Source organism: Corvus moneduloides, chromosome 1 (genome assembly GCF_009650955.1).
Source record: "Corvus moneduloides isolate bCorMon1 chromosome 1, bCorMon1.pri, whole genome shotgun sequence".
Classification (NCBI taxonomy): Eukaryota; Metazoa; Chordata; class Aves; order Passeriformes; family Corvidae; genus Corvus; species Corvus moneduloides.
Window position 1 is genome coordinate 64,212,544 of NC_045476.1, and position 23,007 is coordinate 64,235,550.

Below are 23,007 nucleotides of genomic sequence, written 5' to 3' on the forward strand. Positions count from 1 at the left end.
CGGGGAGGTGGGAGGGGAGCGGCCTCGCCATCCCCTGCGCTCTGGGGGCGTGCAGCGGGGTGTCAATAAAAGGGCAGTTTGAAATGGGGAGGAGGTGTTGACTCCCTCGAAGGCAGACGGGCCCCGCAGAGAGACCTGGACAAATCGGAGGGCTGAACAGTCACCAACTGTGGGAAGTTTAATAAGGGCAAGTGCCGGATTCTGCTCCTGGGAGAGGGCAACCCTGGACGTACGTACAGACTGGGGAGTGAGAGGCTGGAGACCTCATTTCCATCGACCTGGAGTTCCTGGTGGATGGAAATTTAAATGTGAATCAGCAGTGCCCTGGCAGGTAGGACGGCCAAGCGTGTCCTGGTATCAGGCACAGCATCGCCAGCCGGGCAAGGGAGAGGATTGTCCCGCTCTGCTCTGCGCTGGGGCAGCTTCACCTTGAGTGCTGGGGGCAGTTTTGGGAGCCACAATATAAGAAAGACTTTTAGCTATTAGAGAGCTTCCAAAGGAGAGCTATGAAAATAGTGAAGGACCTAGAGGGGAAGCCACATTAAGAGCGGTTGAGGTCCCTTGATCGCTTCAGTCTGAGGGGAGACCTCATTGCAGCCTACAACTTCCTTGTGAGGGGAAGAGAAGGGGCAGACACTGATTTTTCTCTGTGGTGCACAGTGACAGGAAACAATAGAATGGCCTGAGGCTCAGGAGAGGTTTAGATTGGGTATTAGGAAAAGGTTCTCCCAGAGGGTGGTTGGGCGCTGGAACAGGCTCCGTAGCAAATCGGTCACAGCACCAAGCCTGGCTGTTCAAGAGTTCAAGAAGCATTTGGAAGATGCTCTAAGGCACATGTTGTGACTTTTGGGATGTCCTGCACAGGGTCAGGAGTTGGACTTCAGTGATCCTTAGAACTCAGGATCTGTGACATGGGGAGAAAGTGCAGCTGGGGCTGCACTGGAGGCAGGGGCTCTTCTTCACAGCTGCTGTTCCTCCTGGGCTGTGCTCTTAACTCCACTGGTGTCCTTAGCAGGACTGAGACCACATGCAAGCTGTGGCTGGCCGGGGGGACTCCTCACCCAGGGTAAGTGGCCCAACTGCTTTGTGGGTGGGCAATAGCTAAGGAATCTGCAAGGGCATTTCTGTGGCGCAGGTCTGAGCTAGACTGCTGGGTTTCTGTGCCGCTTGTTAAAATGGTGTGTGGGAGAGATGCTTGTGGAGTGTGACTTGCCACTCCACTGGAGTGGGAGTAAGCAGCAACCAGAGTAATTGGGTGGGATTTGGAGCAGTCTTCACATGCTGGAGCAAACATTTCACTACATGGTGAAACAGCATTTGTACTGGGAAGGACATGTGAGGCCCTACTTGCCATGGTTAACAAGGTCTCTACTTTCAGTGACTCCTGCCAATACTGCTATTTGGCACATTGAAGGGGTCTCTGACACCTGCATGAGTACCTGGGTGGTATGTGTTGAAGAGCTATGGCTCAGCCCAGAGTCATTAAAAAAAAAAAAATTCTGTGACATAATCTGCCATATTCAGAACAAAATGTCACCATGTTCCATGACTTCTTTCCTCTTTGTGTCTGCAGCAGTGGCACCTTCTGTTTGCTTCTTTGTTACTACCTGCCTTTGCTGCCAAAATGGCTTCCCATTACCTACGGTCGTGGTTTAACTCCAGCCAGCAACCAAGCCCATGCAGTTGCTCACTCACTCCCTCGCCAGTGGGATCAGGGAGAGGATCAGATGAGTAAAAGTTTATTGTGGGTAGAGAAAGCAAAAGGCACACATTAAAGCAAATCAAAACAAGGAATTCATTCGCTATTTCCTATGGGCAGGTGTTCAGCCATCCCCAGGAAAGTAGAGATCTGTCACATGTAACAGGTACTTGGGAAGACAAACACCATCACTCAAAACGTTCCTCCATTCCTCCTTCATCCCTCCACTTTCTGTACTGAGTTCTTCCTGAAGCCTGTAGCGCTGCATGGGGTTGTTTTGACCCACGGGCAAGACTCAGCACTCGGTCTTGTTGAATCTCATACCACTGGCCTTAGACCATTGATCCACCGTGTCCAGATCCCTCTGCAGAGCCTTCCTGACCTCCAGCAGATCAACACTCCCACCCAACTTGGTGTTGTCTGTGAATTTACAGAGGGTGCACTCAATCCCCTCATCCAGATTATCAATAAAGATACTAAACAGGAGGTTGAAATCTTCCAACTAATTTTTTTCTCTTGAGATGTTAATTATCTTTCCATGTTGATGTCTTTCCTTGTAATTGTTGAGCTACTTGCCTGGTGCCATCTCTGCAGCCTTTATCTCTAGTTTTATCCCTTTTCCCTTTCACAACTCAACTCTATGGATTTCTTTAGAGGTCTTTCTCTCAATTGAATGATTTCCTCAAAAATCTGAGCAAAGGTTATGTGGCTGTACCAAAGCAGAACTAGGCTGGCATCAGAAACAGTAGGAAAGGAGGGGAGATTATACTGCTCCTTGTTGTGTTTGTTTTTGAAGCATATGCATGGTCTGTATATTTGGCAGCTTCAACACCCTGGCAGTTTAAGTAGTAAAAGTCCATGTCGGGAATGCATGTTGTGTGACTTTAATGTTTAGTTCAATTATTTTGCACTAGGGAAGCGTTGAGCTTATCAGAGGCAAGTGTTCCACAAATAAGTTTCTCTGTAATAATGTCCTAGATTTTTTTTTCAAGACTGAGTAAAGGAATGGGTAAACAGCTTTCTGGAGGACAGGATTTCAGTTGGTAATGACATACAAATTTTTTTTCATCATCAGCTTTTAGATGTTAACAATGACATTAGCCTGTTTCAAATATAGTCTGCTAAAAGTGTAGCCATGAGAGATATGTTACTGGGAAAAATATGACTAATAAGATGAGTATGCTCCATACCTTTTTCCAATATTTTCTAGGGTCTAGGTATAATGATGAAGGATTGCCTTAGTCTTTATTTTTCAAGAAGCAAAGACCAGTGTTTTCCTGAACTCAGAAGCTACTGAGATATGGCTTCCCACGTTTTTTTTTCCTGTGATTTATGTATTTTGCTGTCTTAAATGGAAGATCACACCACTGCTTTTTGCTGAGTATGAAAACTTTCAGGGATATAAATCCATTATCCTCAAAAACCTGTGCTAAACATTTGAGTGCATATAGCAGATGTGTTTTCTCTCTAACTGGACACCTCTTTTCGTAAACCTGTAATTTTCCAGAAAGCCTAAGTGCCTACCCTAGAAAACATATTTTTTTAACGTTTTTAAAGGATGATTTGAATACTGAATGTAACCAAACGTGTGTGATACAGGAATGTGTAAGATGCAGAAGTAAAAAATTTCAACTGTATCACAATGTTTTAAGACATTGAGACATGTTGGTGTCTGTCAGTTGCACAAACTGTTTCTCTTGTGAAGATAAAGTCAGTAGAGGATTACATTGCCTAACTGTCACTGTCCTACAGCCAGACAGCTCTGTTATTATAGGATTGCAGACACCAAATTGTCAATGCCCGGCCTTGTTAAAGTTCCCATGTTCCCAGCCAGGTGTCTCAGATGCGTGCCTATTGCCGTAAGCAATCCAGCAGCTTTGATAACAGACTCCATACCTACCATGAAGTGGATCATTTGACTCCCAGGCACGCTATTCCACTTCTGTGCTTATTGGTGGGAGGTGAATGGACTACCTTAAATCTAAATTTTGTAAGTAGACTTGGATCTACTTGCCATCTGGGGATAGGGTTGCTTTTTCCCTGGCTTCCAGAATCTGCAGACAAGGGGTTAAGTCACGTATGCACAAATGACGTGGGTCTACTATGTAGGGTTTGCAAGTGCCTGGATACCTGAGAGGTCTCTTTGGTCCTGGACTGCCCTACTGGCAAATACCACACTCCTGCAATTGACAAAGACTCATTCCATGGATTTCTAGACTGTGTGCTATGGAATATATTTTCCTTGGGGAAATATCTTGCAGCCCTGTGCTGCAAGTACTTGGTATTTCTTTACCTTTGGCTTTCTGTTCCCTGCACGGTGGGGCTGTTGGTCCATTTGTCCTAGCAGCTGGTCAGTGCAAAAGCAGTTTTGTTGTCGCTAGTATTTTCAATTGTACTTGTCCACCTACTATAAGGTGATGCCATGACAATGAATAAAGCTAATGTAAAAAGTTCTTCATGCCCTGAAAGCCTGTTTCAGAAACATGTTTGAAAAATAATCCAAAATTTCTTCGGTATACTACTTCTGTGACCATTTTTAATTCTGCTGTATTAGAAGGATGTTGCAATACTGAAGTCAGTGTGGCAGCGTTCCCTGCGATTGTGACTGGAGTGGGTGGTGTACAAGGAGAGTCTGAGATAATTGGTTTTGTCTTAAGAGGGGAGTGCCAAATGAAGATGTCTTCACCTACCTAATAGAAGGATATGTTTTGGGGGGCTAGACAGATAAACGACACATATACCGATACAATTTGAGCATTGTTCTCCATTTGTTGTTCAACTATGCAAGCTTATATCTACTTTTGCAAAGATTCACGCCCAGTCCCTCTAGACGGCCTCTAATCAGCGGGGGAGCCAACCAGTGTATACCTTGCCAAGGACTCTCAGGGCTGCCTGCAGCCAGGGGCCTGTTCAGGGGCTTTTCCTCAGCAACCCAGGGTTGTCCAGTCTTTCCAGGGGTATCATATGCCCCTGTTCTGCAAGGAATCCCGCTACAGATATGCAGAGGATGGGCAGAGCCAGACTCTTCTTGGATGTACTGTGCAAAAAGACAAAAGACTTGTGGATACAAGGGACAACAAGGATATAGACAGAAAGAAAAATGTCCTCACTATGAGTCATGATTGAACACTGGAACATGGTTACCAAGGGAGGTTGTAGAGTCGCCATCCTTGGAGATACTCAACACCTAAAGAGAGAAGATTTGGACTATATTATCTCTAGAAGTCCCCTTGAACCTAAGTTCTTCTGTGATTTAAATGATGGCTCTTTTAATCTTTTATACAGCTCTTTATCAAACTAGAATTTTATTTTCAGCTTATTCTAAATGTGAAGAGACAAAAGCCAAGAAATACTTTCTTAAAATTCAGTGGGGTTCTTTTTTCACTCACTGAGCCATTTTTTTGCCAACAGTTTAAGAAAGAAACATTCTTTTTGACTGTGAACACTCTAAAATATATTTTTCTGCCATTAATTCATCAGATCACACATCTAACTTAAAATTTATAGGGAATAAAATAAAAGCTTGTTTCACTTGAAAAGTTTACAGTCCAGGAACATCTTGATTATGCAGAAGAATTCTTATGTATCCTCTCTTTGTTATAATAGGTCTAAGTTAGATCTCAGGTATAAGGCCAATAGATGAAAGCAGAGGAAAATATAGTTTTGGAAATAATATAATCCAATTCTTTCAGCTGCTCTCCTGTCTTGTAAAAAATGAGGAAAAAAGAGGAATTGCCTGTTCCTGTGCTTCCAAAAGGTGGTTCTTAAAGATTGACCAGTACTTGTGAAATCCTAAGCCCCGAAAAGAAGATTTCCAAGGTAATCCCATGGTGTGTTTCCATTAGCACTGCCACCCTTAGTTGATGCTATTCCAACCTTCAGCTTTCCCCATCAATTCTATTTTAAAGCTCTCTTGATCAGTCCTGCCAGTTCATGCTCAATGACATGTTTCCCTATCAGGACTGATCCAGACTGTGCTGGAAAAGGGTGGGGCTCCAGAACACCTGCAATACATCGATTACATCATCATATGGGGGAACACAACAAGGGAAGTTTTTATGATAAGAGAAAAGATAATCCATATTCTCCTGAAAGCTGGTTTTGGCATAAAACAAAGTAAGGTCAAAGGGGGGAAAAAAGTCAGTCTTCCTAGTATTGCAAATGCAGTTGTAAAATATACTGGTGTTTTAGGTTACTGATAGTTCATCTGATTGCCAGGAGCATAAAGGATATCTAACGTGAAATTATCGTATGTAACCACAGTGTGTAGTTCATACACTGCTATGTCTTTCAGTTTGCAGAAATGACAACTGGTCCACTAACCAAATGCAGTGGTTTAATCAAATCAGGTGGTGGTCTTCTACAGCAGCATTTTCAGACCCCTGTAAAACTCTCCAGCCTAGGTGTGAGTGCTGTACTTCTGGACATAGTTCTTACAAAAGGCTGGCTTTTCTATTTATGCAGCTTTTTTGTCAGCAAGGCTGTGTGTCTCTGTGTATGAAAGCTGCTACAACTTGTGTACTGTCATGGGCATGCTAGCCTGTGCTGTTTCATTCACTGCGATTAGTGCGGTGTGCCTTTCTTGTATTTCTGCCAAATGCCGTGTGTCACCTCTAACACATGATGCTTCTGTCTCCCTTTTGGGATGCTGCATGCCTCAGTTTGTGCCTTTTTTGTTTGTTTGTTTTTGTGGTGGGGCTCCTCCCCTTAAGCCTAGAAAAGACTTAAAAGCAGGTGTCTGCAGCTTCTTGATGTGCAGCACTGAGAAGTGGAGCCACCCTCAGGCTGTCATTGCCTGGCACTAGTGGTCTTCCTGACTGTTCAGGTATTTGTACCTAAAGTAAGCTGGATGGCGATGGAATAAAGCAATATTTAAAAGTGTTTAAAGTGGGAAAGATTTCAGTAACCATTAATGTACCTTTAAATAATTTAAAGACTTTGATTAAATGTACTTTATCATGCTTGAGATTTCTGTGTCACCTCTGGAATAGTTTGAGAAGAGATTTTTCTTTTGCTATTTGACTGCCAAGTTAAAACATTGGCTTCAGAAATGTTTGAGCTTTTTGTGTATTTTTCTGGAAGAAGTGACTGTGTAAATGGAACTAATTGTACTGAAGCTAAAAATCCACCAGAGGAGTTATGTCTTCTGTAGCATCAGTGTCAGTATTCTTCAGCTGCTTTAGGCTCACATACCCAGTGATTTTTGAGACTTTTTTTTGGTTTGTTTTCTGGTTTTTTGTTGGGTTGGTTTTTTTGGGGTTTTTTTGTGTGTCTTGCTCTTCTTAATGTGTCTTTGAAGTGATTCGTAACAAATATTCACAAACTCTCCAGTTCAAACATACATGAAAATCAAGCAACCAGCAATATTTGGGTCAGTTTTCTTTTGTCTTGTTTGTGTAGTTTTGATATAAGTCGGAATTGTTGCCTATCGTGATCTGGTTGCATTTCTCAAACTTTTTGTGCAGGTGAAAAAGATTGCATGTAGGCATACAGGTGTATTTTATGGTGAGTCAGCCCTTGCAAATACTGAGCTATATTCAAGGCAAGAAATAATACCCTTAATGATACGCAGCATTTTGGAAATGGAATTTTGCTGCTTGCTATCCCCTAATCAGTATTTTTTTTTCAATCTTTTTAACAAGAACATGAGAGTTTGTTCTAATGGGTGCAGAAAACTTTTTATAAAAATTCTCTATCATATATTTCTAATTAATATATCTTCACCAAGCACATGTTTCCCGGGTTTTTTTGACTGAGCGCAGCCTGATAGGCTATCAATACTACTTTGTCACTTCAGTATTTACATCCACAAATCTAATCAGCCAGAATAAAGGACAGGAAAACTGGGAAAGAAGAATAAAAATGATTGAGAATTGCTTTTTTCTTCAGATAGTAAAAGCAGTATCTGATGCTAGAGACAATGCACTTGGCATCTTCAATGCTATTGTTTCTTCTCAGCAAGAAGGAAGAAGTAGTTACAAATCTTGCTTCAGCTGTTACTTCTGTCAGTCACTAAGCAAAACTACCAAAGCTGTTGTGATAAAGTTGGACGTGGCTCTGGTTACTCCACCATCTCAATAGAATATAACAAAACTAGAAGTCCAGAGGTAGGCAGTGATGATGGATTTGAAGGATATCTAACACAGCCAGGCCTTTTCATTCAGGATAAAGAAATGTTTGAGGGCTGAGACAATATGACAGCAGAGCTCAGAAATGCTCAGTGGCAAACCCTGAGAGGTGCACTATTCACTCTCTTTACTGCACTGCCCTGTGTACATCAAATGAATTTGTATGAGTGAGATGAAAAACAAGGGCATCATTCTTCATGCATCAGATAGTGGAGCTGTGCGACTCATTGCAAGAGGATGTCGTGGATGCCAACTGTTCAAGGGGAGACTGGAAAAATATGTGAAAGAGTAATTCATAGACATTTTATATATATAAAGAAACTACATCCTGCTGTTCCCTAGACATCTATTTTACCACTGTGGTAGAGAGAACATTGAACTAGGTGGTCCTTATATTTTCTATATCTTCAGATGGAAGAAGTCCCTTATCAATTTATTTTGCTGCTGGTAATGTTTGTTGCGGTCAGTGACTGAGCAAATATTAGCTAAGGATATTGCCCAATAGTATTCTGCCATCATTTATAAATGATATACAATATATAAATGGTTTACAGTGTTGTAGGAAGATCACCTCATGTCTAACAGATAGGTATTGTAGCACAAGCAGTTCTGATGACAGAAAATATTGCACCCTATTGTTTCAATTTAGTCTTAATTCACTCTAATTTTCCTATATCTGAAGAGTCTTGTTCTAGAATGATGTGTTGTTTTCTTGGTTTTTTTGGTTTTTTTCCAGAAATGGAAAAGCTGATTGCTTGTGTACACAAAAGGCCAGATGCTCTCTTTAGACTGATTTGCTTTCCGTGGGCTGGAGGTGGAGCTTTGCAACTTGCTCAGTGGGGCAAACTCTTCAACGACTCAATTGAAGGTTAGTCATTTTTGTAGTTAGAGTAGAAGTGAAGGATTTCTAAAATACATGATAGCCAAGTTTTTAACATGGAATATAATAATCTTGAGAGCACCACAATCTTTATCCAGTGGGTCTTCTCCAGAAAGGAAGGAACTAGCATTCATTAGGAGTTAGCATTTCCATGAGGCTACATTTTGTGTACCACCTTGAATCAAATTATATTCGATTGGGTGAAAAAATTATATGCTCAGAGCTACATTTCACAATATATATAGTATAGTATGTTTGACTGCTTCAGAAACTATTGGTATGATTCAGAAACAGCAGTACACTGCATATTGTGGATAAGCCAGTCTTCAGCAAGGTTAACAGTGAAGATGAGAACTTTTCTAATGTCGAGAGGCTGCACAAAGCATCTGTTAGCCAGTGTTTGCACTTCTTGTATCAAAACTGAAATTTAATCTATGAATTTTATAACACTGAAATGACGTTCAGTTACACTATAAGTAATTCTTATTGCTCACAAGATATATCAGCACTAAAAAGATCCATTGCTTGACCTATTTGAAGAGGAATCAAGGCCATTTTCCAGACCTTCCACAAAGAAAAAAATAATTTCATATTCATGAGCATTGCCATTGCAGTTTTACTGGTCCTCTAAATGCATGTATAATTTCAGGTAAGCAGTTGCACATTGAATTTTTCTTGAAATTAGGGAAAAAACCGAAGAAATAAAAAAGTTTTTGTCCACTGGAACTATTTACAAGACGGTTACTAAGGAAATGGCCTAGGACCAACTGCAGACACAGATGAATAAAATCAGGGCACAGCATGCTCTTTCAGAGATGGTTTCTGCAGAAAGTATAGAAGATGTAAACTTTTCTGTATTGCTATCTATGGTATTAGGTTGTGGTTTATTCTGTCTTTTCTAAAATACTTTTTTGTCTGACCCGTTACTTCTGTGTAACTGGCAGTATGCATGATGTCAAGGAGATTTGAGAAAATCAACATTTTTTTCTGATCTATTCATTCCTTACTTTCACTAAACAGTGAGAGGAAAACCCTCAATTTTGAAGGGAAAATAGTAAAAACATGTAAAATTTTCTTCTATATAAATAACTATAAATATAACTATAAATACAAATGTCCACCAATTTGCACTATGATTCCACATTTGCCAATGAGCGGTGCTGAAGAGTTGACAAAGAAGAAAACAGGGATTGTACAATTCTAATACAGTTTCACTTACTAATGCTGCCCTTGAAAGGATGTACTTTACACAACTCTCAAACTTACTATTATTGAAATTGATGAATTTTTGATTGTTATTAAAACTTGTGACAATAAAGTTGCTTTCAAACCTCAGCTGAAATCAGGATCTTGTGCATTCTGACCCAAGGCATTTATCAATCAAATCAGCTGGAGGGGCAACATTGGTGACTAAAGGAAGGGGTGGAAACCTAATCCCTTACAGGATTATATCACAGTAGTAGCAATAGCAAGCAAGTGCACAATATCAACTGTAAGAAGGATTAAATTCAAATAGTATATATATTCTGCAGAATAATTTTAATTAAAGTTATGTTACTGTATCCATTTTAAATAACTGTAATTCTTTTCCTTCCCTTCCCCCGCCTCTTCTGCAGTGTGCTCTATAAGGTTTCCTGGAAGAGAAACTCGTCTTGAGGAGCCTTTTGCAAAAGACATGACAAGCATAGTTAATGAAGTTACAAATGTTTTGTTAAAAGAATTGAAAGAAAAACCATTTGCATTTTTTGGTCACAGGTAAAAAAATATACATTTTTAGATACCCTAGTGAAGGAGCTTCTATTTCTGAGCTCTAGGAGTAGAGAGTTACTTGTTTTTATTTGCAAAAACTTTAGGAAAATATGCTTCTGCAAGGATCTTCTGTCAAGCCATCCTAAAACATGCAGTTGCTCTCCAAGACTCTAGTTATTTATTTACTTATACCTTCAGGCACAACATCTGAACATGTGTTTCTAATCAATTATAATTGCATTTATTGTTAATATTTGTGACAGTGCTTGATCTATATGAATGAAGGGGGTGAACCATTCATGAAACACAGATTTTGAAGATTGCTTAGTCTCAAGTATTCAAAATAACTGTTCTTACTGAAAATTAAGGAGACAATTAAAAGCAAGACTAAGAAAAGGTCTTATTTACAAAATTAGACTGCGTAGGAATATACTTCATGTCAATTTAATATAATTGTAATCTGCATATCTTACATGGTTTCAGCAACTGTTCAAGATAGCCAATTAGCACTGAAATTTAAATTACGTTTTTATTTTCCAGTTTTCATGTATTTTTTTGCATACTTTGCTTTAATTTATCTTTTTGCTGCAGTTTTGGATCTTACGTGAGTTTTGCAGTTGCACTTCATTTGAAAGAAAAGTACGGACTGGAGCCGGTCCATCTTTTCATATCAGAGGGACATGCCCCACACGTAAGTTATGGAATCATTAACATTATGAAACAGAACTGTAAATTAGCTATCAAGGGTAAAAATAATATTTTACAGTATGGTATGCAGAGTAGTTTTAATACAAAATAAACATTTCTTCAGAATCTATGAGAGAAAAGTGTTCTGGGATAGATGCAGAATACATAATATTCACTGCTGCTAACTTTAGCCTTGAGAGAACAACCTCCTTAAACTAATGCTTGAACTAATTAATGCTTAAACTAACTAATCCTTAAACTAAACTTTTTTGAATATTGTGTTATTTACTATGGCCTTTGGTTTAAAACTCAAAAGTAATCAAACCAAAATAATAAGTGGTCCTCCTTACTCTGTAACATGTGAAATAACTGTCTTGACCTCATTTTTCATAAACCTGCTGCATCAGCCCTCAGTACATTTGTTCAATCTTTTTCTTTCTCCTCATTCTTTGTAGGATTTTTAATCAGTTTCTTCTGAGGTTCTTCTAGTTCTGCTAGTCTTTCTCAGAAAAACAGCAGTGAAGTGGCATTTTTCCAGTCCTGTTCTCAGACAGTATTTGCTATTTCTGTTCTTCAGTTTCTGCTGAAGCTAAGGCTTCTTAGCAGTCCTGAGTATGAACTAGTGATTCATGGAAGCAATTGTTAGCTAGTGATTCATGGAAGCAATTGCTGCAAATTTCCATAGTCAGTTGGTCTCTTCACTCTTCAGTCCTACATTAGCCAGGGTTATGTCCAGTGCTGCGTTTTTCTTTCCTAGATTATTTTACTAGTTGCATTTCAATAGTAAGAGTCAAACTTGAACAAAATAATACTAACAGTTATTTGTCTGTGGAAGTTTCAGAAGTAGAGAGTACTTGGCTCACTCATAATTTTTGATTTCAGTAAACACAGTCTACTAACCCTTTCCATGAAGTGTTCTCTGTGAATGTTAAACTAATCAGCCATCATATTTTGGAGATGAAAAATTATTGTACTTTTTACCAAAATCATTTTAATGGAAAGATTATTTTAAGTATATTATATACAACACCTGATCTGTTTTGTTTGGTACTGACAGTCTGAAGGATTCCGTGCTCTGAGAAGCTTACCCGTATCTGATGCAAAAGATGAGGAAGTTATTGCACGGCTACAGATTCTAGGAGGAATTCCTTCTGAGCTTCAGCATAATGAAGACATTCTGAAACAAATGGTGCTTACTGTCAGAGAAGACTTTGGAGTTCTTCAGACATTTTTGTAAGTTTTACAACTTTGTATTACTTTCATATTTGTATTTTACATTTTTACTTCTGTCTGATCGTGTCAGGTTTTCTTTTTTCTTTCTTCGTAATTTGTTCTCATTTTTTGTTATGAAAAGAATAAGAAATAGTAAACTTAGTTTTTATCCTTTGTGTGCTTTTCTATTTGTTTTCTACTATTTAAACTCTAGAAGAAACACTGCATACTGCAACAACCACAACTGTTACTGCAGTATTGACATGGTAGAATTATGGTTCTACTGAGGATCCAAAGTCAGCAGCTACTAAAAGGGAGTATTCTTGCGTCTTCTATTGTTTTCTGAGGTTAACAATCTCAGCTGATTGTGCTTCAGGAACACTGCATTCAGTCTCCTGATCCAAGGTCCTCTAGCCTAACCAGAAGAAAAGAATTCCTGTGTTCTGGGCACCCAGACAGCAACCGGCTTCCTCTGTCCTAACTGCTGTCCCCACTGGATGTTACATGACAGCTCATGTAGCTGAGTGGTTAAGGCTTCTCACCTTGGCAAAAACAAGGACACTCTTGGGTGTGGGGCCCATTTTGGTCTTAGGAACCTGACACTGAAAGATGCTGAAACATTAGAAAACTTGTATATGTTGGTAACAATTATTTATTGTAGGTGAGAATTTTTATTGCAGGTTGAAGCTCTTTTTTTCCCTTAACTATTGGGTCATTTTTCTTTACAATTTTAGAGCTAATTGCAGTAGGGTAAGGAGCTAAGAAACTTCAAGATGCAGTATTTTCTTCTCCTCATGTCCTGCATAATCTGACTCCTGAAAGTTCTGGAGGAGAACAAAAAACCTATTTTGTATGTGAAAGCAAATTCCAAATACAGGTATTTTATGGAATGTTTTATGACTATTTTTTATGTTCACAGATTTGAGAAGGCAGAAATGGATATCCCCTTCTCTTGTGATATTACCTGCTTTCATGGGTCTGATGATGAGGTACATGATGTACAAGGTACTTCGTTTCAATGGTTTTCCTCTTAATACTTACACATTGTCTTGTTTTATTGCATCTGTTAATTAGAGTTTTCTAGAATCTGTCTCCTTCTTAAAGGAAACAAATCAACAGAGCAGTCTCAATGTATGAACCAAAAAGTTGATATGGGATTTAAAATAATTATTAAGTAATTGAAATAGTTATACAAAATGATCACAATAGTTGGCATTTCTCTGGCACTTTAAATATCTTTTTTAGCTTGGCAAGAGCTAACGAGTGGAGATACTTCCTTTTATGAGCTTCCTGGAGGTCACTTTTATCTTCTGGAACCATCTAATCAAACATTCTTGACGAAACACATAACAAGATGCATAGAAAATGCTGGTCTATGAGTATTTCCCTCAATAGCAGAATGTTAGTCCACTGCAATTTGTAGTAAGTCATTCTTTCTGAACATTGCTTACAGTTATGCCTAGAAGTTGTTCTGTTCCTCCTCTGTAATCCTTTAAAATGGGGAGTTTTCCTGATTTTTTTGAAAACAAACAATGGTTTTGGGTCTTAAAAAAGGTTTCATCTTCTCCTCCTTCTCTTGCATGTGTACAAACTCTTCACTTTATTCCATAACCTTGTTTGCAAAAAAATTATGTCTATGTTATTTTACTGTTAGAGCTTCTCTGTTTGTCTGCTCCTGTCAGAATGCTAAATATAATTTAATACCCAAAAAAATCCACAATTCTCACAGAAGGCTTAATTTATTCAGTTCAAATTTATTTAGATTAAGATATAAGCTAAAAATATATTATATATGTAAATACCCTTTACAGTCAAACAGCTTATGCTTAAAATTTATTAGTATCAGACTGCACAATAAGAAGTTAGTATTGCATTTTTCTCAACAGAGTTAGTTCATTAGCTACTGAAGAGTTAATTAGTAGTGGGAATTATTTTGAATATTCTAGATCCCATACTTTTCTACCATTGCTCTTGCTTTAGAGATGTAGGCATTCATGGCATCCTCCTTTGATAAACCTGCAAAGAAAAGTAGGAGTCATTATCTTTCCTCATTTGTCATCCTATAAACTTGATACAGGATGTAAATTTAATTGGTGTAACACCTTTTTTCAGGTTCCATGCTTCCCATTTGGCTTTGCCTTTCAAATCTAGCATTCCTGGACATTCTGCCAAAATAAATGCATAGCTTTGGTTATCATGCAGATTTACATAACATTAGCTTGATTATCAAGATATGTGAGTAAATGTGAAGTATACATAGTAATACCAATATTAATATCTCCAACAGTGGCCTGTTTGTACAATCCATATAGTTCCTTCAGTTCTTCATCAGTTGGTCTTGTTTTTAATTTTTTTACATCTTCTGCAGCACCATCAAAGTCAGCCTGATAAAAGAACAGAAAGTGTTAGTTCTCTTTGGAAAGGGTGTATTTAAAACATGAGGTATAAGACACAGTAGTATCATTAGATATTCTCAATTACTCACTTGGGTTTAGTGGTCAGACAAGGCTTTTTCCCATGAAAGGAGCTTCATAAATGTGTACATTGTTAGGAAAGGGATATAGGCTTGCATGGCTGATAGGGGCAAGGAGCCTTCACAATTTATGTGGTGTATTTGTCTTTTACAGTCACACTGCAGGTATGAAAGTATTCACTGAACTTTACACCCCACAGTAATCTCTCAACCATTTTGGGCCTTCCTGCACTGTGTTGGCTCAAGCAGGGGAGCTCAAATCCTCTCTGAGGGGTGCTGCCCAGTTCACCCTCCATTTCCACTGCTCTGCTGACAGGGAAGTAGGTGACTAACAGCTGGCACAGAGGAACCTCATGGAGATGAGCTACTGCCAGGACCACCTTCCACACCCAACTCTGAAACACAGGAGAGCACCAGAGTTAAGTGTAAATTTGCTCCTTTCATCACTGTGAATTACACGCATCAACCTGAGGCTGTAGCTATTCTCTCTATAAAGCAGGTCTCAGGCTAAGGTTTGGGGTTCTGTTTCATGCCCAGGACATTTCAGAGACAGATTTCGTACAGTGACCACAGACCCATCAGGTCACTGCACTACTCTAATGCAAAAAGATACAACCACTTTAACATGCTATATGCTGGTTTCAACAATTATTTTAGCTTTTAAGTTGGATCTGTGTTTGCAGAAGCGCAGTATATCCTGTACAAAACCAATTGTATTGGTTTTGCATGGCCTGGGTTTTGGTAGTGGGGGGGGCTACAGGGGTGGCTTCCATGAGAAGCTGCCAGAAGCTTCCAAAATATCCAGCTGAGCCAGTTCCTGGTGGCTCCAAAGATGGATGTGCTGCTGGCCAAGGCTGGGCCTATTAGGTGGTAACGCCTCTGTGAAAACAGCTTTAAGAAGAAAGATAAACAAAAGTTATGTTGCAGTTTTAATTATGACTAGAGAAGAGCAGAGTGAGAACATGTGAGAAGAACAACTCTGCAGACACCAAGGTTGGTGGAGAAGGAGGGGGAGGAGGTGTTCCAGGCTCCGCAGCCGAGATTCCTCTGCAGGCCGCGGTGATGACCGTGGTGAAGCAGCTGTGCCCCTGCAGCCCATGGAGGGCCGTGAGGATGCAGGGACCCACCCACAGCCCGTGGAGGAGCCCCACGCTGGAGCATGGGGCTCCCAGGCTGGAGCAGCCTGTCCTTGGAGGACTGCACCCCATGGAAGAGTGACCCATGCTGCAGCAGTTTGGGGAGGACTGTTGCCCATGGGATGGACTCGTGTCGCAGCAGGTCACAGGGAACTGTTGTTTGTGAGATGAAGTCACGTTGGAGAAGTTTGAGAAGAACTGTCTCCCGTGGGAGGGACCCCACGGTGCAGCAGGGGAAGGACTCCTCTCCCTGAGCAGTGGGAGAAGCCACGGGTGATGAACTGACCATAACCCTCATTCCCTGTCTCCTTGTGCTGCTGGGGTAGGAGGTAGAGCTGAGAAGGAGGGAGAGGTTAGGGGAAGGTGTTTTTAAGGCCTTATTTTACTTCTCATGATCCTGCTCTGATTTTGTTAGCAGTGAATTCACTTGATGTCTCTTAGTTGAGCCTGTTTTGCCCTTGATGGTATTTGATGAGCAAACTCTCCCTGTCCATACCTCAACTCATGAACCCTTTGTTAAATTTTCTCTCCTCTGCGCATCTGCAGAAGAGAGTGAGAGAGTGGCCTTGATGGGTGCCTGGCATCTGGCCAGCATCAACCCACTACCCCAGCTTAAAAGTTTGTGTGAAAATCAGCAATGATTTCAGCATGAGTGCTGAAGCTCTGTTTAAATCACAGATGCTGGCGTTACCTCAGAAGTCTGTACTGTGCTTCTTTATACCACTTTTCCCTTTAGTTACAGGAAAGATTTGATTTTTTTTTAATAAGAAAACCTAATGCATGTTTGTCTCCTTAACTGATCCCTGTCTCCTTGGCAAGTGACTGTGCTGGGTGGACCAAGTGATGGAAATAAGCAAATATGAATGAGAGCTTGGTTCACTATAGCATTTTGTATTTAAACAGAGAGAAAGTACAAGAGAAAGGTTATTTCTGTTTTTAAATTTAAGAAGGAAAAATGAGTAATAATTTAATTAGAGAGTGATGTTCATGCATCTTTCCTCACAGAAAGGCCCCCTCCTGGAATCATGAAACTACCTATTCATTAATGTAAGGACACGCCAGCTGGTGGCTGCATTAAGGCAGGAGCAGCAGGCAAACAGGGTGAAGTCAGGTAGCTGAGTGCATTCTACCACCAAATGAGTCACCTCTGCCTCCTGAGATGGAATTCACTTCTTACTTTGGTCTGGAAATTTAGTTTGGCTAATGAGATTCCCCAGAAACAAAATTCTGAGGAATTTCTAATTTTTTGCAAATTTTGAATTGCTATATGAAACTCACAAAGGGAAAGCACAAGTATTCTAAGAACAAAAGGGCTCGCCACAAGAGGATGTACATCTGTAACACCAGAGTTGCAACAAGGAGCAGCAGCAGGCAGAGAGGTGCATTTAAAAGGAATGTTTTTAAAAAATCGTTATGTGTGATTAAAAGGGCATTCTAGCTCCCTGCAAACCAGCAATTAAATATTGAACATTCTTTAAACTGCAGCTGTAGATTGATAGAGCATGAGATGAGAAGGATTCATGATGACAATACACATCTCTAGGTCTGTCAGGTCATAGCACCCTTAAAGTGCAATGAAAGGAAAAGACAAAAATCCTGCAGCAATGCAGATGCTTTTTAACAAATAATCTTCCTACTCGGTGAGGACCTCAGTGTTTGCATAACTGACAAGCAAAGGTTTATGGGAGATTCCCACCAAGACCTCCCTGAACCAAACGCCCACTAGTGGAGGGAGGAGTACAGAGAAGAATTGGTGTGCTAAAATGGATAAAGATTGTTTTAAGTCTGAGAAGTGCTGCTGTTCTATTTTGAATGTAACAATCCTTCTGAGAATTAGCCAGATTCCAAGTGCCGTTTGTCTTCTTAAAGATCTGACACTTGGTCATTCAATAAAGTATATGATTTGACAGTTTCTGTACTAAATTCTAGATTAAATTACTTCCAAATTATATTCTTAAATCTACAACTTTATATACTGAAACATGTAACTACTTATGTAGTTTGTTCCTGTTTTAATAAAAATAATTCTCAATGTTACTACAATGCAACTATACCATAGAACCACAGCAAAACATGAAGCTTTAAGTCCAACTTTTTGTGTCTGATTTCTTTTAAGAACACTGTAGATTTTTTTTAACCAACCAAGTATTTGAGAGTGCTGAAAAAAAATACAGGATTTTTCTAGAATAAAAAAACAAAAGGCTCAAAATATGTTCATATGCTATGTGTATATGTGATATGTAATTTAGATAAACCAAAATTGTGTGCTCTAGGCTACATATAAAAGCTGAATCAATAATGTTGAAATGGCCTCACAGCATTCTTTCTCAGAATTTTTTTTGGAATATTAATATTTTCTTTCATGAAAGCCTTGGAATCTTTATTTTTCTTCTTATGCTGTATTGTCTTTTGGTCTCCTTCTGCACAGCAACTGTTCCCAGATTTCCTACAACCACCTGAAACGCTTCAACAAGTTCAGATGTTAAGCTCATTTTTAATTTTTCATCAAAAATTGCTGAGGGCCATAAACACTATTCTTCCTTTTAGCAGCAAACCCAGAATGGTGAACCCACGTGTTTGAGGCCCGGAAGTCACACCAGTACAGGGAGAGAATTCGGGGCTTGGGGTAGAAGCACCTTGCCATGTGTCTTAGGCACAGCGTGGATGCCTTCAGCCTGGGAGCAGGGAGGGGACAGACACACTGCCATAAGCAGGAGTCTGAACTCACAGTCGCTGTGAGACTGCTCATAGGACTTTTTACCTCACTATATGCCTTGACAGTCAGGTGGCCTATCCTTCCATGAAAACAGGCCTGTTCCACTTTATGCTTAGCATAAAGGGAAGAGGCAAGGACATGGGGAGTGCAGAGGAACTCACATGCTCTGAATTACATCCCAGCCTACCCCTGAGTCACTCCAGCTGTGCCACACTGCTGTGCAGTGTTCCAGACGCTGCAGCATTAGGATATGAGGGAGTTTTGTACTAAGGTAGCAAGACGAGACTAATTACACAAAAACTGCTACGCACTAACAACAGTATTTTTTAATAGATGTACAGCATTTATAATGGAGAAGCATTTAACGAGAGGAAACAAAAATCAGCAATACAAACTACCTTACCAATGAATTAAAAATAGTGGTCAAAAGAAACTGGAACAGTACGTATTTGACACGCCTTAAAGCATTTAAAGTCACACTATTGGTTCAGATGTATAAAAGGGATGTACATTTACTTACAAAAATAAATGTGATGACTAGTGCTCAAGGTTTTTTTATAGGTACAATTTTATTAAAATAAGTATTTAATTATTGATCCAAGTATCAGAAAGGTGACGTTCTTGACTACATCTATCACTGACTCCTCCATCACAGGCACCTCTTAATATTATCCACACACATGCAAACAAAAGCAGGATTTATGCTCTGTTAACTGTAAGATTTAAAATACGTATCAATAATAAACCATACCTAGGCTGCCGCATTGTTTAAAGTTTAAGTAAGTTGCTACTGCATGTGAGCCTCTGCCAGCACTGACATACAAGGACCATTCAAATCTGTGAAAATCTTTCACATGTCTGGAGTTGTTTTCTGAGCTAAACTTCTGTCCTGGTTTTGTCAGGGTAGAGTTCATTTTCTGCCTAGTACCTGGTACAGAGCAGTGTTTTGGATTCAGGATGAGAATAATGTTGATAACACACTGTTATGTTTTGGTTGTTGCTGAGTTGTGCTTGCACTGAGCCAAGGACTTTTCAGTGTTTCATGCTCTGAAATTGAGGAGCTGCACAAGAAGCTGGAGAAGGGGGGGAACACAGCTGGGACAGCTGACCAAACTGGCCAAAGGGATATTCCACACCACAGAACGTCATGCCCAGTGTATAAACTGGGACAGATAGAGAGGGACAGATTGCTGCTCAGGAAATGGGCTTGGCCTTGCTCAGTGGGTAGTGAGCAATTATACTGTGTAACACTTGTTTCTCCTGGGTTTAATTGCACATGCTCGCTCTCTGTCTCTCATTACTAGTATCACAGTATTATATTTTACTTTTTTTTAATTATCAAACTATTCTTATCTCAGCCCAGGAGTTTTTGCTTCCTCCCCCTTTTCTTCCCCCCACCCCCATCTCTCCTCCCCACCCCACTGTAGGTGAAGGGGGTGTGAGCAAGTGACTGCATGGTACGTATTTGCTGGGTGGTGTTAAATCATGACAACTTCACAGTAGGAATGAACCAGAAGCCCTGTTATATTGTACAAGACTAAAGATAAAAAAATAAATTAAGGACACCATTAAGTTAGTAACCTTATCTTCCTATAATTTTATTCTATTTGCATCTATAGGAAAATATCACAAGATAGTTTAAAAATTTGCAAATGTGTATCTTACAGAGCAAGAAATGTGCAGACATGAAATCTAAATACTAAACATTTCTTTCTTCATTCCCCTCTAGCGAATCATTCTGCAGAGACTGTTGCTTAGGATTTGCCTGCTTACACAACATGCTTATGAGCAGCCTGTAAAAATATAATTTCCTTTTAATCATGTGCCAATAAAATTCCCTTTAACTCATCAAATAAAAAGCATAAAAATATATACAGACATAAACATACACGTGCATTAAAGATAAAAGCACAAATTATCAGACTATTATCAGATACTCCCTTTTTACAAAGAAAAAAGCTTGAATGAATTCTTCATTTACAGCAAATATTTTACCAGTTTGCAAAACTTACAAATATTTTACAGCCTCACTAATGAGAACATTATTTATTCATTTGTCCTCATGCCCATACAGCTAGATTCAATAAATTTATGGATATGGTTAGTAGCTGTCAACCAAACCAATGTGAACAGAAAAGCTCTGTAATGTCTAATGCAGAATGAGTATGGTATCTTAAAATTTCAACCACTGATTTCTATGTGGAAGTGTAACTATACAGCTATGGAACGGCATGTCATACTGCATTCAGCTCTTTCTTATGATTTATGGCTCATTGCTTAATCATCAGGCTAATAAATTCACTTTCTAGAGTGAATTCAAGGCAGATTAAAACAAACTATAATTTCAGCAATCATTCATTAAGCAAAGGTGCCGTTACGTTTGGGATTTGGCAATCTACTGAAGAAATAGATTTCTTCTTAGCTGTAATACAGCACAATGAAACCTCTGTGCTATTCAACATAATTGCAGCTCAGAAGAAAATTGCTAAGCTGCTGGCAGCGCACTCCCTGCATCTAGGTCAGAGCATTGTGCTGCTCACCCTTTGCAAAATGCACACTAACTAAACAGAGACAGACATAATGAGACAGGGATAAAAGAGCTTGCAAATCTTGAAGTGAAAGGGATAATAGGAAAGCCTAAAGAAGAAAAACAGCTTAATCCATCAGGGCATGGCCGAGACAAGGGAAGTATTCATAGTTTCCCACAAAGGTAGGAGGCTAAAAGCCAGCAATAATTTCCTCAACAGCTATTTAAAGCTACGATCAGAGAGAAGGTAAAAGGAAGCTCTCTCTCTAGCCAGAAGGTAGGAAAGTAGAAGCTCTCCTACCACAACACAAGCCCATCAAAATGTACCAGTCCAAAGATGCATACACCCTAAAAAAACCACACCTCTTCCTTAAAAATTATTTATGCTTCCCAAGTGCACATATAACACTGCGTCAGTATTAGAAGTTTCCCTCCTCCCTTAATAGCTCCAAGTAACCAGCTAGATCCTAAAAACATGGCATGTACCTGCCTTTTCATGCCTAACTCAGTCCTGGCAAACTCAGATGCACACCTAAAGAAAAATAATTCACGTATGCTCCAAAATATTACATGACCTATGAAATAGTTCAAATTAACCAGCGTGCTTCTCACCCTCCACTTGTGAAAAGTAACGCACTATTTAACCGTCAAGGGTTTAGGCAAATTTCCCTTGCCGCAAGGTAACCTTGATTTTGCAGTAAAAATCCTTATGCTGAAGAAATACCGCAGTCTCCAGCACGGCATTACACAGACGGACAGTTCATCCCTCTCCTCTCGTCTCTGTCTCACAGATGCAGAAGTGCGTACCTGGAGAGTCATGGTGCTGCGAGGATGCGCAGGGAACGGCCTCGTTCCTTCTCCGGCGGGGACGCGGCGCGTCTGCCCCTCGGCTCCGGTGGCGCGGTCGCGGTGGCGCTGGGACGGTCCCAGTGACCTCAGCTCGGCCGCCCCAGGGACTCACTCCCGCCGCGCCCCCCGGGCCCCGCCGCGACAACTGAGCGGCGACAAGCGCCGGGGAAGGCGCGGTGGGGGCAGGAGCATTAAGCCGCCAGTCCTTTCCGCTGAAAGCCTGAGCTCGTTTCCACACCACCGAGGATTAGGCCACCAGGCTGAGAGCAGTGATACAGAAAGGTTCCCAAGCCGTTTGTTTGAAAAAGGAATTTCTTGAGTGATTTGAACTGCAACCAGCCCAGTTATTGGAACTGTTACCTCTGCCGCAGCCCCTGCCCGTGTCCATGCCCAGCCAACCTGGGACCTCTCATCCTTCAGCTGCAGCTATGAAAAACATGTGGGTCATTCCAAGGATATCTCACACAAGTGGCTACACACACAAAATACACTGTGAAGGCTGGTTTTTAATTTGGTCTACTAAGTACAGAATAAAAAGAATATTAAATTAATTGATAAACTACCCTACAAAGGTAACCATTGAAGAAAAACAATCCATCTCTATTGTATCAATGAATAAATTATTTATATTCATGCCTCTATACATTTATGTTCACCATTCCCTGAGCATTGTTTGATCACAACACTAGGTACTTCTGCATTTTTTAACCCACTAACTTCCATAAAACCATGCAAAAAGAGTAATTTGAGGGGAAACACGTCCAGCTTAAATTGTCAGGAATTAACGAGAAAACAAATCAAGTAAATTTCAGTAAATAGAAGAAGATTTAAAAAAAAAAAAAATTGAAAACACCTCTGAAGCACCAGTGTCCTGGCGAAGAAGCTCTGCTCTTTCATGGCCAAGAGGCTGTGCTTAACCATGCTGTGCAGCACGGTGAATGTGTAAACTGA

General features: G+C 40.1%; 2 protein-coding genes across 6 annotated transcripts; one reads left to right on the forward strand and one right to left on the reverse strand.

Moving 5' to 3' along the window:
• Positions 1-55: 55 nt before the first annotated feature.
• On the forward strand, positions 56-13,994 carry OLAH (oleoyl-ACP hydrolase). 5 transcript variants are annotated; one of them, XM_032113181.1, is made up of 8 exons: positions 56-331; positions 1,016-1,066; positions 8,564-8,695; positions 10,324-10,462; positions 11,048-11,147; positions 12,201-12,376; positions 13,275-13,360; positions 13,601-13,994. In XM_032113181.1, the coding sequence occupies exons 3-8, from the start codon at positions 8,566-8,568 to the stop codon at positions 13,732-13,734; spliced, it is 765 nt and encodes a 254-aa protein (XP_031969072.1). In that variant the 5' UTR covers positions 56-331; positions 1,016-1,066; positions 8,564-8,565; the 3' UTR covers positions 13,735-13,994. The 5 variants fall into 5 exon arrangements, with proteins under 5 accessions (XP_031969072.1, XP_031969080.1, XP_031969058.1 ...); XM_032113189.1 differs by having other exon boundaries at positions 56-308; XM_032113167.1 differs by lacking the exon at positions 1,016-1,066.
• Positions 13,995-14,089: 95 nt separating this feature from the next.
• Positions 14,090-22,398, reverse strand: ACBD7 (acyl-CoA binding domain containing 7). The gene is made up of 4 exons (XM_032113205.1): positions 22,015-22,398; positions 14,622-14,739; positions 14,458-14,520; positions 14,090-14,371 (listed from the first exon to the last, which is right to left on the reverse strand). The coding sequence occupies exons 1-4, from the start codon at positions 22,024-22,026 to the stop codon at positions 14,298-14,300; spliced, it is 267 nt and encodes an 88-aa protein (XP_031969096.1). The 5' UTR covers positions 22,027-22,398; the 3' UTR covers positions 14,090-14,297.
• Positions 22,399-23,007: the final 609 nt, after the last annotated feature.

What these genes read in the sequence shown, in the direction of transcription:
- ACBD7 (XM_032113205.1), bottom strand. An exon ending in TGTTGGAGATATTAATATTG is followed by an intron (nt 14,521 to 14,621) that starts GTATTACTATGT and finishes TTATTTTGGCAG; the next exon opens with AATGTCCAGGAATGCTAGAT. An exon ending in AGCATGGAACCTGAAAAAAG is followed by an intron (nt 14,372 to 14,457) that starts GTGTTACACCAA and finishes TTTTCTTTGCAG; the next exon opens with GTTTATCAAAGGAGGATGCC.
- OLAH (XM_032113181.1), top strand. Translation starts at nt 8,566, where the DNA reads ATGGAAAAGCTGATTGCTTGTGTACACAAAAGGCCAGATGCTCTCTTT. An exon ending in CTTCAACGACTCAATTGAAG is followed by an intron (nt 8,696 to 10,323) that starts GTTAGTCATTTT and finishes CCTCTTCTGCAG; the next exon opens with TGTGCTCTATAAGGTTTCCT. An exon ending in TGAGGTACATGATGTACAAG is followed by an intron (nt 13,361 to 13,600) that starts GTACTTCGTTTC and finishes TATCTTTTTTAG; the next exon opens with CTTGGCAAGAGCTAACGAGT.